General features: G+C 48.8%; 2 protein-coding genes across 9 annotated transcripts in view; both read right to left on the bottom strand.

Moving 5' to 3' along the window:
* The window catches only part of RELB (RELB proto-oncogene, NF-kB subunit), a 139,169-nt gene that overhangs the window by 78,741 nt on the left and 41,423 nt on the right, over nt 1-19,005 (bottom strand). The gene's annotated exons all lie outside the window — the stretch shown is intronic.
* Nucleotides 3-19,005, bottom strand: part of CLASRP (CLK4 associating serine/arginine rich protein) — a 32,146-nt gene continuing 13,143 nt past the window's right edge. For 3 of the 8 annotated variants that reach the window (XM_058195562.1, XM_058195560.1, XM_058195561.1), the window contains 11 exons: nt 17,591-17,632; nt 15,051-15,272; nt 12,003-12,269; nt 11,440-11,622; nt 10,214-10,253; nt 3,789-3,849; nt 3,576-3,634; nt 2,880-2,926; nt 2,692-2,774; nt 1,469-1,493; nt 3-218 (listed from right to left, as the gene is read on the bottom strand). In XM_058195562.1, coding sequence (XP_058051545.1) covers nt 176-218; nt 1,469-1,493; nt 2,692-2,774; nt 2,880-2,926; nt 3,576-3,634; nt 3,789-3,849; nt 10,214-10,253; nt 11,440-11,622; nt 12,003-12,269; nt 15,051-15,272; nt 17,591-17,632 — 1,072 coding nt within the window. In that variant the 3' untranslated portion in view covers nt 3-175. Of the gene's footprint in view, nt 219-1,468; nt 1,494-2,691; nt 2,927-3,575; nt 3,635-3,788; nt 3,850-10,209; nt 10,254-11,439; nt 11,623-12,002; nt 12,270-15,050; nt 15,273-17,590; nt 17,633-19,005 lie in introns of those variants that run through there. The other 5 variants (XM_058195563.1, XM_058195557.1, XM_058195558.1 and 2 more) reach the window with 3 other exon arrangements.

Raw genomic sequence — 19,005 nt, forward strand, 5'->3', positions numbered from 1 at the left:
ATTTTTTTCTCTCAAACTTTTATTTTTTTCTGGCAAAAACAAAAACAGCAATGTACAGCATCATTACACGGCAGGGTTAACGTGAGGCCCTCCCCGGGGGGCAGGTGGGGTGGGTGGGTGGGGGGAGCCAGCAGGGCGAGAAGTCAGCAGCGTGGCCTTGCGCCAGGAATTCATCCTAGTGGCGGTAGTGAGGGCTCCTGGATCGTGACCGCGAATGCCTGCGAGAAACCGAAGAACAAAAACAATGAAGTGGAAAACTTGGCGGGAACAACAACAATAGGACTCCTGATTCAGGGCCAGGTTCCCTTTTCACTATTTATTTATTTATTTATTTAATTTATATACCGCCCTTCTCCCGAAGGACTCAGGGCGGTTCACAGCCAAATAAAAACAGATTACACAAAAATTAAAAACAATTTAGAAATCTAATTCAATTAAGCTGAAACAAAATTTAAAACTATCATAAAACCATAATAAAACCCATGTTAAAATTAGGTTAAGCCAGCCCTGTGCGGTAAAACAAAGGTCTTTAGTTTTCCCAACTCGGTCCCTTTTAAGTACAGCGGGGGGGGGGGGGAAACTATGGTCCCTTTAGGACTTGTGGACTTCAACACCCAGAATTCCTGAGCCAGCCGGCTCAGGAATTCTGGGAATTGAAGTCCACAGGTCCTAAAGGGGCCATAGTTTTCCCCACCCCTGAAATACAGCAAATGGCTAACACCCATTTCCTCCTCTTCAGCTTTGGGGTTGCCTCTTGGATACATCAAGTCGGTCACTATGCGAGAATGCTGGACCAGATGGAGCCTTTGGAGGTTTTAATTTGCATATTTTTCCCCCCTAAGTGAAGTATTAAATCCGTTTTGCATTGTAGAGATATAGAAGTCTGTTTTTAAAAAATAAGCTTGGCTTGATTCAGCACAGCTCTTGCGTTCAAAACAAAGCCTCGGGTACTTAAACGTCAATTTAAAGGAAGGAAAGGAGAGAGGGCCTTCTCTGTGGCGGCACCAGCCCTATGGAACGAGTTACCTCCGGGGTTACGCCAACTACCCGACCTCCGGGCCTTCAAGCGTGAACTAAAGACTTTATTATTTCACCGAGCGGGACTAGCCTAAGAATGTATTTTAGCGAAATTTTAATGGGTTTTTAATCGGTCTTCGACCGTTTTAGTGATTCGGCCACTAAATATTTGTTTTTAAATTGTTTTTTAAATAGTGTTTATTTATTATATTTATATCATAGTGTTATGTGTATTTTAATATTGGCTGCACACCGCCCTGAGTCCTTTGCGAGATGGTGCGGTATAAAAATGTAATTATAAATTAAATAAATAAAATAAATAAATTGCTCCTCCGATGGCTGATAAAACATTCATTTCCAAAGTCGCCAGTTTCAACATGGGGTCTATATTCCTTCATTCTGCCCCATGTTTGCCCCTTTACCAACCAACTAGGTAAAAAGCAGGGCTTACCTTCTGGATGAGCTGTATTCTCGACCTGAAAAACAAATACAAATAATATAACCTCCGCCTGGGTAATTTTGGGCCAATCACCAGGAGACTGTGAGTTCTAGTCCTGCCATAGCCATGAAACCAGCTGGGTGACTGGCCCAATCACCAGGTGACCGTGAGTTCTAGTCCCGCCTTAGGCATGAAAGCTGGCTGGGTAATTTTGGGCCAATCATCAGGAGACGGTGAGTTCTAGTCCCGCCACAGCCATGAAACCAGCTGGGTGACTGGTCCAATCACCAGGTGACCGTGAGTTCTAGTCCCGTCTTAGGCATGAAAGCTGGCTGGGTAATTTTGGGCCAATCACCAGGAGACTCTGAGTTCTAGTCCTGCCTTAGCCATGAATGCTGAGTGATTTTGCGCCAGTCACTCTCAGCTCAACCCACATCACAGGGCGATTGTTGGGAAAATAGGAGGAGGAAAGCGCATTGGATACGTTCGTTGCCTTATTTGTAAAAAACGGTAAAGATGGGATACAAAGAAACAAACTTCCTTAGAAAACACGTAGCAAAATAGGCTAAGTTATGACGGTTGCAAATCAGGTCATCCATGTGACTGGTCTGGTTTTTACCACCTTTTGCCAAAAACTGGTCCGTGCAAACAAGCTAAAACTCCATCCGTGGGATGCAGGCAGCAGAGGCAACCATACCCCCCTCTGGGCCACGGAAAAACCTCTCTCCATGGAACCGGTCTTCGGTACCCCCAAAGGTTGGGGGCCACTGATCTAGTCCATCGTAACTTTGAACGGTCCCTAAGCAACTAACTAAGTCGAAGGCTACTGGTGAAAACTCATGGCACCCTTGGGGCAACCCTCTCTTTCGCCTTTGCCGTACTTTTTGGACTATAAGACACACTTTTTTTGTCTCACAAAAGGGGGTGAAAAAGCCCCGAAAACGGGTTGAAAAAAAAAGCTTTGAAAACAGGCCAAAAAAAGGCTGGAAAAGGCCCGATTAAAAGGGAGGCCTAAACCTTTTTTTTTTTTGGTTGTTTTCCTCTTCTAAATTTGTGTGTGTCTTATAGTCAGATGCCTCTTATAGTCCGAAAAATACGGTATACGCCACCATGCTCGGCTCCAGCCTCATTCTCCCTCAAGGCTCGTGGAATGTACCACTTGGCTGGGGCGCAACCACTTGAGCCTGGCACAACCTGTTCCCCATTTCCAACATTTGGTACTTGGTGGCACTTACTATAGCGCGGAGAAGGGGAGCGGCTGTGGCGGCTGTACTGTCGCTCCCACTCTTCCCGCTCCTTCTCCCGCCGTTCCCGCTCCCTGCGGAGAAGAAAAACGGGAGATCAGCAGGGATGAGGCACCTGGCGGCGGCACCACCGCCACCCCGCCACCCCGCCACAAGGACGGGAAAATCCAAGAGATTACTTCATCCGGATCTTCCGAGCCATGGCACGCAACTCATCCTCGCGTTCCTGGAAGGAAAGATGGGAAATCCAGTCAGCCCAAGGATGAAGGCTACATCCGGGACATCTTCACAGCAACCAACAGCGCTGCTTTCTACAGGCAGTCCCCGACTTATGGCCGGTTGCTTAGCATCACAATGGACCTGCCCCTGCACTACTCGTGACCCGCTTTCAAAGTCCCGACAGCCTTGGGATCACTAGGAGAGAAGCAACCTAGAACGAAGGAGGAATTTCCTGACGGAACAATTAACCAGTGGAACAGTTTGCCACCAGAGGTTGTGGGTGCCCCAACACTGGATGTTTTTAAAGAAGAGACTCGACATCCCATTTGTCTGAAATGGTAGAGGGCAGTGATGGTGAACCTTTTTGGCCATTGGTCGCTAAGTCACTTTTTCCAGGGCCTTTGCCACTTTTGAACAGTCACAAAATAAACCAATGTAACTCAAGGACCGCCTGCATTCCCAGCCGCACAAGTCATAAAATTCGGCCCGGCCACCTGGTGACCCACTTAACCATCAGCCCGACTTATGGCCATTAATTCCGGCCCGGATGACGGTCGTTAAGTAGTCGAGGGCTACCTGCCGTTGGGAGACCTGACAATTGTGCTCCTGCTTAGTTCAGCTACTGCCCTGGGCCAATCGGTCGTCCTCCTGCTCACCTGTCTTTCGTGTTCCTGCTGCATCATCTTCTCCTGGGCAGCTTTCTTGTCCGCTTTGACTGAAGAGAGGCAGAGCAGAAAAGTGAGTGGGAGGGGCAGGCAGAGAGGAGAGGGGAGGGCAGGGCAGACCAGGAAGAAGAGAAGGGGAGAGGGGGTTCCCTGAGTCAGATCGGTCCCGGCCGCTGCCCTACGCCCAACCTCGAAGATGCTTACATTGCCGGTTAAGCGCCTTCTGCATACGCAGCTTCAGTTTCTCCTGCGGAGTCAGCTTTGGCTATAAGCAGAAGCAAACAGAAAAGTATTAAAACGTTTGCCCCCGGGGCCTGAGCTCCTCCGTCCATTTGGGGTGGGGGGGGTGGGGGGAGGCATAGGTGGAGAAAGGCGAAGGGGCTCCTATAAATAAAGTTGTCAGCGTTCCAGAAAACCCCTCCTGCAGAAAAGACTCCGAAGCCAACATCTTTCAAAGTTCTTGTACTTATAGTAAAAGTATTATTGTAATTTGAGTTGGAGGGTGGGGAAAGGTGTGAACAACCAGATAGCCATTCACTGGAAATATACAAGAATGAAAAACCTGTATTTTGAGTTATCAGGGACTGCCGACTACCTGCGCCCAAGCAGGAGGGGGGGGTCCTAACTTCCCCGCTCAGAGGATCCACAGAGGATCCACAAAGAACCAAACTACAAGTCTTCTGTGGAAAGAAGGACCAGGGGTGACACGATAGCAGGTCTTTTAATATTTGAGGGGCCGCCCCAAAGAAGAGGGGGCTAACTTATTTACCAAAGCACCTGAAGGCAGGACGAGAAGCAATGGGTGGAAATTAACCGAGGACAGAAGCAACCTTAGAACTAAGGAGAAATTTCTTGACAGCGAGAATAATTAAAGCGGTGGAACAAAATTGCCTTTGGAAGTTGTGGTTGCTCTGTCACTGGAGGCTTTAAAGAAGAGACTGGACAGCCATTTGTCAGAAATAGTATAGGTCTCCTGGGAGAGCAGGGGGCTGGACTAGGTGACCTACAAGGTCCCTTCCAACTCTGTAACTGGGACTAGGGAAAAAACAGAGCTTGAAGGATTTTTTTTCTTAAAAAAGGCAGCTTATTTCAGGGAAGGTAAAAAGAAGCAACAGCAACTCCAGAATTCAAAATGCAAAAACTCACTAAGTGACAAGACAAAAATGCTCCCCCGGAGACCCAAATAACATCTGACTACATATACATAACAGTACTGACTCAGGAGTTCATTTTCAAGCCACAACTGTGTTGCAAAAGATTTGCTTTTTAAAATAAATCATCGTGGTTACAATACACTGATAGCAAACACGGCAGGAGTTGCTAGCTTTATTTTAAAAATCAGGTTTTCTACTGCTATTTTTTTTCTTGGGCATGGATTGACCCACGTGAGTGAGGTGTGACAGGAATCTTCCCAAATGTAAAAACAGATTGTATCTATTTATTTTATTTATTTATTTAATCATATTTTTATACCGCCCTATCTCCCAAGGGACTCAGGGCGGTTTACAGCCAAGTAAAACGTAAGTATAAATACAAGTTAAAACCCCAATTTAAAAATATATTATTAAATACGGCCGAATATTAAAACCACAATAAAATAGTAAAACCCCATTAAAACCAAATTTAAAATTTAAAATTCTAGTCCAGTCCTGTGCAGATAAATAGATGTGTCTTAAGCTCGCAGCGAAAGGTTCGAAGGTCAGGAAGTTGACGAAGACCTGTGGGAAGTTCGTTCCAGAGGGTGGGAGCCCCCACAGAAAAGGCCCTTCCCCTGGGCATCGCCAGCCGGCACTGCCTGGCTGACGGCACCCTGAGGAGGCCCACCCTATGGGAGCGCACGGGTCGGTGGGAGGCAATCGGTGGCAGTAGACGGTCCCGTAAGTATCCCGGCCCAATGCCATGGAGCGCTTTGAAGATAGTTACCAAAACCTTGAAGCGCACCCGAAAGGCCACAGGTAGCCAGTGCAGTCTGCGCAGGAGAGGTGTCACATGGGAGCCACGAGGCCATTTAAAATATATAAATTGTTGGGAGTCAGTCGTCCCAGCCTTTTTGTAAAAACAAGAAGCCGAAAACCAGATTGATTTTAGTGGTTGAGAGCTAATCGGGTCTAGTGGTTAAGGCACCAGGTTAGAGAGCAGGAAACAGTGAAACAGCCTTAGCATGAAAGCCGGCTAGGTGACTTTGGACCAATCACCAGGAGATGGTGAATTCTAGTCCCACCTTACGCATGAAAGCAGGCTCAGTGACTGGGCCAATCACCAGGAGATGGTGAGTTCTAGTTCCACCTTAGGCATTAAAGCCAGGTTAGGTGACTTTGGGCGAATCACCAGGAGACTGGGAGTTCTAGTCCCATCTTAGGCATGAAAGCCATCTAAGTGTCTTTGAGCCAGTCACTCACTCTCAGCCCAGCCCAACCTTGCAGGGTTGTTTTTGCGGGAAAAGAGGAAGAGGAAGGTGTCTTGGATTTGTTTGCCACTTTGAGTTATTTGTAAAAATTAATAAAGGCGGAATATATATCTATATATTAATTATACACATGCTGGCCACATGAGAAAACAAGACAACTAAGCCACGAAGCTTCACGTCAAAGTTGGTTTTTGGGAAGGCCAATTCCCCTTCTGAAGATCTGAACAAGAATCAGAATTATCAGCCTTTTTTAAAAAAAAATAAAAATCCAAGCCCCTTTTGGCTTTCCTGATTTCAACTTATCTGCAATTCTTCCCGGAATCACGAGAGGCTTTTCAATCTTGTTTGTACAGGGCAGGATTCCAAAACGGCCATGTTTTTCTTTCAGGCATTTTTTCCTGTCCTGTCTGCAACCCTCTGACTCACGTTAACATTTCCGTCTTCCTCCGCAGGGATCAAAGCAACATTCCCCCCCTCCCCCACCCCAATCAGGAATTTGGCACTCAATGGAGCCTAACTTTTTTAATCCATCTTCTGAAGCTGCCTCAAACCATTAGCTGGACCGATCTTAGCCATTTGGGAGCTGCGACTCCGACAGACCTGGAATACCCTCATTCCAGAGCAGGGGTCTCCAACCTTGGCAATTTTAAGACTTGTGGACTTCAACTCCCAGAATTCTGGGAGTTGAAGTCCACAAGTCTTAAAGTTGCCAAGTGTTGTGGTCCGCCAGCAGCTTGCAGAGCTGGCAGAGGAGTCGGACAGTGAGGAGGCTGGGGAGGACAATGGGCCAGTCCTGGAATCAGGGGAAGGTCCGGACGAGGGCTCTGCGTCAGAGGCAGAGACGGGGCCAGGGCCTTTTACACGCTGTAAAAGACGACCTTCTCACAACTTCAAGAAGTTTGATTGAACTCGCAAGGTCTTCTTTTACAGCATGTTTCCCTGGGGAAACACACCAGGGAGGAACGCGCCTGAGCTGGAAAGATAAGACCTGTGTCCCGCTTCTCGCCCGACCCACCTGCCACCCCCAAATTGCATCCCTAAAGGGGCGGGTGGCTAAGCAATGGGCAGAAGCCGTCGTGTAGGGCAAGGGGGGGGGGAAGAAACGGGAAGGGGAGCCACGTCTCACTCCACATGTCTCTCTTCTCCCCCGCCCCACCGACTCTCTCGATAAAGCGACGGCGGGGAACGGAAGCAGCTGTTGCCACTGTGGTGGGACGGGATGTGTTGGGCTTCTCGGCCAGCGCAAAGAACAGGGAGGGGAAGCGACGGTAGCAACGGGACATCTAGTCCCACACTTACCACTTCCTGCACCCCAAAAATAATAAGACACCCCGATAATAAGGCTAAGCCCTTATTTGGGGCGGTCAAAAGAAAATAAGACCCTGTCTTATTTTCGGGGAAACACGGTACATACATATCGTATTTCTCGGACTGTAAGACACACATTTTTTGTCTCCCAAAAGGGGGTGAAAATGTCTGTGCATCTTACAGACCTAATATTGCCAAAGCCCTGCCCATCCACCGGCTGTTTTTTAGCCTCCGCACGCCCTGTTTTCGGGCCTTTTTTTGGCCTGTTTTTGAAGCTATTTTTGGCTCTTTTGGGGGGATTTTCCAGCCCATTTTTGAGCCTTTTTTTGTCCCGTTTTCAGAGGTTTTTGGAGCCGTTTTTGAGGCTTCTTTCCAGCCTGTTTTCAAGGCTTTTTTGGCCTGTTTTGAGGGGGGGGGTTTCAGCCCGTTTTTCAGGGCTTTTTTGACCTTTTTTTCGGGGGGAAAAATGGGCCGAAAAAAGCCTCAAAAACAGGCTGAAAACCTCGCTCAAAACAGGTCCCAAAAAGCCTCAAAAACGGGCCAAAAAAAAGGGAGCCCAAAAATCTTTTTTTGTTTTTTCCTCTTCCAAATTTACGTGCGTCTTATAGTCCGAAAAATACGGTACGTACATACAGCCACCTGGTGCCGAGTGATCTTGAAAAAAAAGTTTTTTTAAAAAAGTAAAGAAATAACAAACAAACAAACAATTGCCGCCACCTGTTGCAAAATCACCTGGGGGGGGGGGGGAAACAGAGAGAGGACATTGATCTTTTCTAAGAATCTATTTAAAGGAGACCAGAAGTCTCCGGATTCGACAGCGTTGATTTCCGGAGGCCTTAAATGACCGCTCTTGTCTTAGTCCCCCCTCCCCCCGGCTTCCCCCTCCCCAACTGGCTTTACAAGTTTAACTCAGGTCGATAAATGGGAGGATTTGGGACTTTGAATTGAAAAGCCTCCCCCTTCGCAAGACAGAAGTCAATTCGCCTCTTGTGGGAAGACAGGAGCCTTGCTTGCCAAGTCTTCCCAAAATACCCACAGCCGCATCTGACGGCGGGTCACAAACCTTTTCCTTGGCAGCCAAAGACCAAAACACTGGGAGAGCATTAAGTCCCCGCAGCAGTTTGGGTTGGCAGCAACGGGCGCCGGGCTAAAAGGAAGAACAAGGCCCACCTGCCACCGAGCAGGGTAGATTTGATTTAAATCACTACCCTGTTTCCCCCGAAAATAAGACCCAATCGGAAAATAAGTCCTAGCATGGTTTTTCAGGATGCTCGTAATGTAAGCCCTACCCCCAAAAATAAGCCACAGATAAGATGGTCACCCAGATGGATGCATTTAGTACCGTATTTCCCCCCAAAATAAGACCTAACTAGAAAATAAGCCCTAATGCCTCTTTTGGAGCAAAAATTAATATAAGACCCAGTCTTATTTTCGGGGAAACACAGTAGTAAAAAGGCTTGATTTAAATCAACTTGATTTAAATCGTAATTTTTAAAGAGCAACTGCCATCTCTGCCCCGCAGCGGCTCCTCCTCTGACCCGCTGTCGACTCATCCGACAGTCCCAATATTGCAGAATATACAGCCTCCTATGCTACATACCTAAGTTCCATTTCATGCTGAATAAACTAAATTATGAATGTATTTTAAATAGGAAACTATCTTTAGATAGATATTTACTCCAAAAACATTTTATTAAAATAAATTTGATAAAAGATCAAAAAAAAAATCAGATTTAAATTTTTAAAAAATCCAATTTTTTTTTTTCATTCTTATTTTTTTTTTAATCGATTTTTATCCACCCTGCCACCGTAAATTGTATGTCGTAAATAGACGGGAACCAGTTGCCAAGAGTCTGAACTTGGATCACGTGACCATGGGGATGCTTGCAATGGTCATTAAGTGTGAAAACTGGGTGAAAACCTTTTTTCACTGCTGTCGTAACTTCCAAAGGTCACTAAATGAACTGCTATAAGTCAAGGACTACCTGGGTAGCATGCCTTCTTTTGCTCGCGATGCTTTCGACACGAATAATAATAATAATAAAAAGCAAAGATAAATCGATTTCCATTTTAACAGGCTTGGAAGCAAGTTGCCCTCCCATCTTGAATTCCCAGGGATCAGGGTTTTGTTGTGGGCCTTCAGCTCGGCATTCAAGACCATCATTCCAGAAATTTCTTCATTCTAATCTAAACCGATTCCTAACTAGATAATCTGAGAAACTTCCTGACAGTGAGAACAATGAATCTGTGGAACTACTTGCCACCAGAACTTGTGGGTGCTTCAACACCGGCGGTTTTTAAGAAGAGTTTGGACAGCCGTTTTGTCTGGAATGGTGTAGGGTCTTCTGCCTGAGCAGGGGATTGGACTAGAATAGGGGTCCCCGACCCCCTGTCTGTGGACTAGCACCTATCCACGGCATGCCAAAAACCGGGCCGTGGAAACAAGCAAAGCCCCCTCATTTGCGGAATGCAGGCCCAGTATGCGAAACCACAGCCCCTTCCGGTCCACGGGAAAACCTCTCTCCACGAAACCGGGTCTCCGGTGCCCAAAAGGTCGAGGGCCCGGCTGGAGTAGAAGACCTCCAAAGTCCCTTCCGACTCTGTGATTTGAAGATTGGATGAAGAAAACCAAGGCGGCCTATTTTGTTCCGGAAGCAAATCTAGGATTGTGGGAGGCTGCGTAACGGTCTCTTGTGATAGCAAGCGAGGCTTGTATTTTGCGGTCCCTTCCGACTCAGTTTATTCCGTTAAGTTCTACCTCCACCCTGAACTAAATACGAAACACTCAAGCACGACCATGCAAAGACCCCACAGATCACATCGTTCCTGCCATGTCTACGGTTCCCTGAGCCTTTTGTTTTTTTTTTCTGCAGTGGTGGGAATTAAAAGAGGTGAGGTTTAAATTCTTACTGACTTTGGCAGCTCCTGTCTCTTTACCACCAGCCGTTTCAGCCCTAAACAAAAGGTGGGGAGAGAGAGAGAAAGAGGTGTCAATCAAAAGATGGATGCCAGCCAGGGATTAATCTGAGTCCAGTGAAGCTCCAAGGCCAACTCAACAAGTCTAAAACACTTTGTTTTACGGCAGGGGTCTCCAACCTTGGTCCCTTTAAGACTTATTGTTCTGTCCCCCTCGCCTCAGTCCGACCGATGACTTAACTAGCCGGCACTATCAGCTCTGGCAGCAAACTAGCGAGCGTCTGCCAAGTGTCTCTGTTATCTCCCTTGATGCCGATGAGTCAACAAACAGTACTTCAGCTCTAGTCAAGCAGTTGATTTTGCCTGCTACGAAGAGGCATAGCAGTCCTTGCTGCTTTTATATCCTGGTGGGATGTGGCTCCATGACTCAGCACTTCCTAGGCCTGCCCCACCCCTGCTTCTGTTCTCGCCTCTCCTGCCTACAAAACCTAGGGTCCAGCCAGCCCTGATTGCCATCAGCCGGGTCTGGAGGCGTGGCCTGGGGGGGGAAGAGTCAGGGGACGGAGGCCTCGTTATCTCCTCCACCTGGCCTGTCTCTGGCTCCTGGAGCTGAGCCAGGGAAGCCGGTGCTCCCGAGGTAAGTCCTGATGGCTCTTCCCCCTCACTTTCCAAGTCACTTTCTGGCAGGGACTCCAGGAGTTGAAGTCCACAAGTCTTAAAGGGACCAAGGTTGGAGACCCCTGTTTTACAGTAATACAGGTAATCCTCAATTTAGGAGCACAACTGAGCCTGAAATTTTTTCCAGCCCTTCGTCCATGGTGGAAATTAAGGCTATCCTTTAAAAAGCACACAGAAGCTTTAATTTAGGCAAAAGGCAGCAGCCATCAAAACTACGCTGATTGCCAGCTGTCTTTCAAAAGGCACTGATGGACGAGAATATTTGTAGCTCAGGGTTGAAATATGTGGTCCTTGGTGCCCTCTGAGCTTGGTGGTTTTCTTGCAGACGTCTCATGACCCAACTAAGTAACATCATCAGTGCTAGAAAAGAAGTGGGGCGGGCTTGTGAAGGGGAAAAGGCGAGGAGGAGGAGGACAAAGACTTTATGCTTCTTGGTTCTCCCTGAGCTTTTTAAGTATGCTTGCTCGCTTGAGTTATCTGTAAAAACGATCAAAGTGGGGTCTAAAGAAATACATGAAATAAAAATAAATAAAACGGCACACTCACTTTTTCAGTTTCTCCCCTACAGCAGGCGAAACCGCAGGCCTCAGCATTTTCTCTCTGGCTGGAGACACTGACCGGCTGCGGCTCCGTGATTCACTCTCACTTTGGCTGCTGCGGCTGCTGCTCCAGTGCCTCCCTCCTCTGCCGCTGCTCCACCGATAATGTTCCCCAGACCGGGAATGGCTCCTGGGAATGAGGGAAGAGCCTTGCATTAAGGGCAGGGGATGCCAACTTAGGCCACTTTTAAGACTTGTGGACTTCAACTCCCAGAATTCCCCAGCCAGCCAATCAGGGATGTCCAACCCCTTAGCACCTTTAAGACCTGTGGACTACAACTCCCAGAATTCCCCAGGTAGCCAAGCAGGGGAATTCACTCTTGGCAACTTGTGGACTTCAACTCCCAGAATCCCCTATCCAGCATGGCTGACTGAGGAACTCTGGGAGTTGAAGTCCGCAAGTCTTAAAAGTTGCCACGGTTGGACACCCCTGCCACGTCTACCCTTGCCCCTCCCCCAAAGAGGTACACAGGGGCACCACCACCCCCTCCTGCAGCTTGGCTTACTGACCTGGATCTGCGTCGAGAGCCGTAACGCCAGCCCCGCTCCGTCGACCGCGACCTGGAGTGTCGCCGCCCATCTCGAGAGCCTCCAGCTGAGTACCGCCTGGTCCTGCTGTGAGACCGGGAATACCTGTGGCTGCGAGAACGGTTGTAGCCGCTGGTCCTGTGGTAGCTACTTGTCCGATGGGACCGTGAGCTGGACTGTGAGCTGGAGGAGGAGGAAGTGGACGAGGAAGAAGAGGAGGAGGAGGTGGAGGAGGAGGTGGAGCGTCGCCTGGAGGGAGGAGAGGCAGGATGCTGGCTGGTCACGCAGGAGACCGGCAGTGGAGGAGAAAGGCCGAAGGACGTCCCCAACTGCCAAGGTCTAATCCTGCCGGACATTCCCCAAAAGGAGGAGGAAAAAAAATTGCTTCCAAATTAACGGCCACGGCTCGGTCGTCTGCAATGGGTCAGGCTGCCCTTCGCTTCCCCACCTTCTCTGTCTTCTTCGGGGCCAACCCACTTCCTGGAGACAGGAAGGGTTGGAAAGACCCCGCTGGCTTCCACACCACGTTCGGCTCGGCCTAAGTGCAACAGGCACGGGGGAGGTTGGTGGGCTGCAAGATCTCACTGCTCAAGGGAGAGAATTTTGAACCCCCGGCTCAGGATCCCCGGGGCGGCTGTCCCATCCTTGAGAATCCCCAATTTTAAAGGGAGGAAACGCTTCCTTTAAATTTTCAAAACTGCCTGAGAAAGGCTTATTTAAAAGCCAAAATAATAATAATAATAATAAACTGTGTGTGGGGACCTTCCCTAAGAACGTGGGACCCCTGCAGTGTTTATTATTGTTTGCAAGACTCTCAAACAGGACAAGGTGGGGGGGAAAGTTTCCAACAATGTGTCAACCCTGAATTGAACCTGGCTGAGGCCATCTTGGAGGCTTCAGGGTTGCCACACACCGGAGGGGAGGGGCGGGAAATAGTTTTGTGGCCAAAACAATGATTTCCTGTGGGAACCAAGGACCTTCTCGCAGGTGGCTTGGTCAGAGGAGGAGCAAAATAACCAAGCAACCGGCCAGCACCTGGATTGGACAGCGTGACCAGTGACTTGGGGGGGAAGGGGAAAACTTTTACTTTTTAATTACGTGAAAGCCGCGGGAAATCTCAGAGTCGGCTTTCACTAGATGTGCCAATAGGATGTACTAGCTAAATACCCGTGCTCCGCTGCGAAACGATGTGATTGGGCTTGATAAATCGACACCTACAGCTTGAAAATTAAGGAGTAGTTATCATCAGCCTGTCCTCTCACCTCCTCTCCCTGAGGCTTGCCTCAAAGAAGCCTATCCTATCTTATCCCCTGCTTGCTGCTGTGAAAGTAAAACTGAAACTGAAACTCCTCTCCTCTGCTTGTGTTTTGCATTTGGAACAGATTTCTTTTCAGGTGGGGAGGGGAGTAGAACTCCTTAGCATCAGAGGGCTGTTTGGAAAGTGAAACAATATTTGCTGTGTGAGCAAGGAGACGACAGGAAGGAGCCTGGCTGTGGCTTAGCTCAACTGTTCTGTAGTAAAGCTGCTTACTGTTGTGAAAGTAAAACTGAAACGGAAACTCCTCTCCTCTGCTTGTGTTTTGCATTTGGAACAGATTTCTTTTCAGGTGGGGAGGGGGAGCAGAACTCCTTAGCATCAGAGCATGTTAATAATAATAATAGGAAATACTAATGCTCTGATGGTCATTTCGAAAAACCCTTTCTTAGTCAACAGCTAGAAGCCAAGAGGAACGTACGTGGCCAATTTCACGTTTGTAGGCTTTACGGTTCTGGAGATTTTGTGATGATGCACGAGTGGTATTTCGTTTTTATATATTTAGAGCCAATAAAATTGTTCCTTGTGGAGATTGCCTGCCTCGGAGTTCTACATTCTATGGGTGCATTACTTGGAAGGCTGACATCAAGCTGACTCCGAAAGTTCCTGCGGCTAAGAGTAAAAGTTTTCCCTTTCTCCCCTAAGTCACGCTGTCCAAGACGGGTTTTCATTCAGAGTCCCCTCGAGAGGTCTTTAAAAGGCTCGATGGCATGCGACTATTAGCTGCTTTGCCACAATTTTGCTGCTACTTAAAAAGATTTTCGTGATAACGTTCTCTAGAAATAAATTACTGGTAATCCTCGACAGTTCGTTTAGCGACCATTTGAAGTTACAATGGCACTGAAAAAAAGGGGGACTTATGACCCTTGTTCGCGCTTACGACCGTTGCGTGAGCAACTGCCCCTGGTCATGTGATCAAAACCCGGACGCTTGGCGACGGGTTCACATTTAGGATGGTCTGCAGTGTCCCGGGGTCACGTGATCATCTTTTAGTGACCGTCTGACCGGCAAAGTCGACGGGGAAGCCAGATTCACTTAAAAACTGCCTTACAAATTTTAAAAAAACAGCAGCGATCCAGTTTTAACAAAGGTAGCAAGAAAAAGCCATAAAACAAGGCAAATTAACCCCATCTCGCACTTAGTAACGTAAATTCTGGGCTCAGTTGTGGTCATAAGTCGAGGACTAGCTGTAATTCAAATCAGAAAGCTTAAGCCTTTTAAAAGGGAGATCAAAGTAGAGTAATAGTGAGAGTGGGGAGAGCGAGCAGCGATCATTGCGTAACTGGCTTGGTTGGAAAAGGCTAGGATTTAATTTGCAACAAACCCACTTCCCAGGCTGAAGGAATCTCCCAACCGTTAATTCAAAAGGATCTCTACAAAGTTAAGGCAGCCATACAGGATCCCAGACCCTGTCTCTCCTTCAAGGAAGCTACAGTTGGAGGCAAGAAACCTCCCAGATCTCTCCTGGGACAAGAGCACAGCCCCACCCCTTTCCTGATCTCTGACCAGATTCCATCATGAAAAGATCATCTGGGCAAGAATTGGCCTGGCGGAGTGACCGATGGCAACGCAGCTCCCCTAACACGGCCGGGACCAGACCAAGCATTCGGGGCGGATTGACGTCAAAAAAAAAAAGCAATCTCTCGACCTTTGACCCCAGAAGGGTCTCTGCTTTAAGGTTTGGGAAAGGCCAGGCGGGTGCGAAAGTTACCGACCGGGAGGAGGCGCTATGACCTGCCGGAACGTTGCCCTGCAGCGCTTGGCCGGAGCGTGGCTTGTTGAGGGGGGGCGTTTTCCGAGGGGCTCCCCCGGCTTGAGATGCAGCGGCTTCTTCATCGCTGCCCCCGAAGCTGGTGATGAAAGTGATCTTCTCTTCGTGGCCGGGGGAAGGAGAGCGAGACCGGGAACGAGACTCGGAGCTGGATTCCGAGGGGGATCTGTGGGATGAAGGCAAGGCGATCAATGGAGAGAGAACAACAACGGGGGTGGGGTGGGGGCATGCTAAATCCCAGCCCAGAGCAGTTCTTCGGTAGATGCCAGGTTGAACTGAGGGAGCTTTGGTGGCCTCTTCAGCTAGGTCGTTTTTTTGCAGACGTTTCATGACCCAACTAGCTAATATCATCAGTGCTAAAAGAGGGGCTTGTGTGGTGGGGAAGGCGGGGGAGGAAGAGGAGGAGAACTCTGTGGTCCTTGGTGCTCTTTGAATTTGGTGGTTTTCGTACAGACGTTTCATGACCCAACTAATTAACGTCATCGATGCTAGGAGTGGGGCTTCTGTAGTGGGGGACGGGGGGAGGAGGAAGAGGAGGAGAACTCTGCGGTCCTTGGTGCTCTTCGGATTCTTTAACCAATAGCTTTAAAATATGTCCCGCACATGCGTGGCAGAGGAAAAGCCTCTGCTCACACCCTGCAGGGACATAACATTTTTCTTGCAGACGTTTCATGACCCAACAAGCTAACATCATCAGTGCTAGGAGGAAGTGGGGTTTGGGAGGAGGAGGAGGAGGAGGAGGAAGAGGAGGAGGAGGAGGAGGAGGAGGAGATCGTTCTGGGATCCTTGGTGCTCTCTGAGCTCGGTGGTTTTCTGGCAGATTTTTCATTACCAAATTAAGTATCATCATCAGTGCTAGAAAGGAATGGAGTTTGCTCTTATTTTTATATACTAGTGCTGTGATGGCGAGTCTATGGCACGCAGAGCCCCCCCTGCTGACACACGTGTCGTTGCCCCAGGTCGGATCTCCGTGGCGGTTCTTTCGTGAGCTTCTGTTTCCCTGCAAACGACGAAACAGAAGCTCACGAACGAAAAAGGTCTGACCTCTTGCCGCACTGCTGGTGTTGGGATGCCCCGCCTTCCGCCGGCCAGCTGGTCTTCGGGTCTCAGCTGTGTTATGTCCGCACATATCTCTGTGCATGTGCATGTTTGTGCACGTCCGCACATATACGTGCATGTCGGCACACATTCACGCATGTGCACGTTCGCGCGCGCAGCTTTCGGTCTGGGCATGCGTGCAAGAGCAGTTTGGATACTCTTGTGTCTCAAAAGTTTCCCATCAAGTGTCCTAGTGGCTTCCCCTGACAGTCAGTGTCGGTGGGAGGATTCCTGTAGTTAGATCAAAACACCACCTCACCAGCAATCAATAGCCATATGAGCAGAGATAAACAGTAGACCCGTGATGGTGAACTTATGGCACGCATGCCCAAAATGGCACACGAAGCCATGTCGCCCAGCACGCTCAGCCTTGCCTGTTTGTCTTCCAGGTGTTGTGTCTGCACCCCACCCACCCCGAGCCGGGCCCCCTGCCAGAAAGTGACTTGGAAAGTGAGGGGGAAGGGCCGTCAGGACTTACCTCGGGAGCACCAGCTTCCCTGGCTCAGCTCCAGGAGCCAGAGGCAGGCCAGGTGGAAGAGATAATGAGGCCTCCGTCCCCTGACTCTTTCCCCCCCCAGGCCACGCCTCCAGACCCAGCTGATGGCAATCAGGCCTGGCTGGACCCTAGGTTTCGTAGGCAGGAGAGGCGGGAACAACGTTATCTCCTCCACCTGGCCTGCCTCTGGCTCCTGGAGCTGAGCCAGGGAAGCCGGTGCTCCCGAGGTAAGTCCTGAGGGCCCTTCCCCCTCACTGTCCAAGTCACTTTCTGGCAGCAGGCCCGGCTCCAAGTCACTTCCGGGCATGGGGCCAGGTTCGGGGGCTGGAGTCACACCACCCTCAATGCACTAGACCAACAATCAAGAAGTAAACAACAACCCAATCAAGGAACTACTAACTAACACAGATAAACAGGCTAACATTAAATAACAGCCTAATCGAAGAACCACCAAGAATACTCCCACCAACACTGACAGGGCAAGCCACTAGTATAGAAGTACCTAAAACTAGCATATAAAAATAAGAGCAAAACCCCAACTCCCTTCCAGCACTGATGGCATAGCCTAGTTCGGTAGTGAAACGTCTGCAAGAAAACCAGCTCAGAGAGCTCTAAGGCCCCCCACACGAATGGAATTCGAGTGAAGCCTCAACATTCAACAGACTGAAATAGCATTTTCTCCCTTAAAGAGACAATGAAGATAAATACAAAGTCATAAACAACACTCGCTCCCTTCAAAGCCCAGCTGTTTCTGCACGTACACAACCCTTTCTGACTATCCTTCGAATTAAATGCAAATTAAAAGTCTAGGAAGCCACGAAAAGCTTCTCCCTTTCCACTGATCCACGGGAGGAGCAAAGGATTCCCAGCCCCACCCCAAAAGCACTCACCGTTTATAGGGATCGTAGGTGGGACTGTCCCTCCGAGCGTAACTGTAATGAAGAGAAGACTGTGAGAACGAAAAGCCTGCCCTGCATCGTGGAAGGTTTGCAGAACTGAACTTTAGCTTCCTGCCTTCCTTTTCAGCAGTAACTTCGCCCCGAATGCAGAAAATAACTTTTTTTTTTAAAAGAAAAACTATTCACTATCACACGAGTTTCTTAGAGCAGAGGTCTCCAACCTTGGCAACTTTAAGCCTGGAGGACTTCAACTCCCAGAAATCCCCCAGCCAGCAAAGCTGGCTGGGGTATTCTGAGAGTTGAAGTCCTCCAGGCTTGAAGTTGCCAAGGTTGGAGACCCGTCTTAGAGTAGCTCTCCTACAGATATCTATGGAGATTCTCAGTCAATGCTTGTCCCAATGGTAACTGGTTTTTCTTTGAAGGCGTTTCACTTCTCATCCCAAGAAGCTTCTTCAGCTCGGACTGGATGGTTGGGGAAGGGAAAGAGGATTTATAACGGAAGGATATTTAATGGAAGGATTTATCCTCCAACAGAGGGAGAGGGATACGACCTCCTCTATCTCCAATATACAACACAGTGAGGAGGTTGGGGAGGAACAAGGGCCAGTCCTGGGGGCTGAAGAAAGCTCGGACGAGGGCTCTGCGTCAGAGGCAGAGAGGGAGCTAGGCAGCAACGAGGCAGAGGAACAGCCAAGTGTGCGCATGCGCAGAGCCGCCAGAAGACAAGAACAACTCAGAAAGCAGGGTCGACTTGGGAGTAAAGCCACATATTGGAGGCGATTCTATGGTCCCTCCCACAGAAAACAAAAGAGGAGCAAAGAGGGAAGGCGCTTTCGCAGGAAGCAATTCGTTCATTCGGTCATTTCAAGAGTGAGAAGATCTGTCCGTGAATCCCAGAGACTCCGTGCCAAGTTTTGCCTTGCCCTACGTTTGGAAACTATCGACATGGCAGCTTTCTAAGCGAGATAAGGTCAGTGTTGATAACTATTCCTCTGAAAGACTGTCTGGACAGGCCTTGATGACTGTGAATGAAAGGAATCCACAGTCGTGTAAATAAAAGAGGTTTTGCTGGCATCAAGACTCTGCTTCCTGCCTTTTCGGGAAGCCTAGGTCAGAACAAACAGTTCCCAGAAAGCGCCACACTCATTGGCACCAGTCAGGTGAACCTGAGGACACCGATAAACCTCCAGGTGACCTCAACGACCCTCTAAAAGGATGAAAATGACCAGCTGTCTGCAAGGAATATAAACCCTTCCATTTCCCCCCACCCCCATCCCATCAGAGCCAAAGAAGCTTCTTGGATGAGAAGTGAAACGTCTTCAAACCAAAACCAGAAAGTCCGGCTGCCTCTTGAAAAAAGCACCTTTGGGTACCTTCCTAGAGATAATCTGCTACTTCAGCTTAGC

The sequence above is a fragment of the Ahaetulla prasina genome, chromosome 10, assembly GCF_028640845.1.
Source record: "Ahaetulla prasina isolate Xishuangbanna chromosome 10, ASM2864084v1, whole genome shotgun sequence".
Lineage (NCBI taxonomy): Eukaryota > Metazoa > Chordata > Lepidosauria > Squamata > Colubridae > Ahaetulla > Ahaetulla prasina.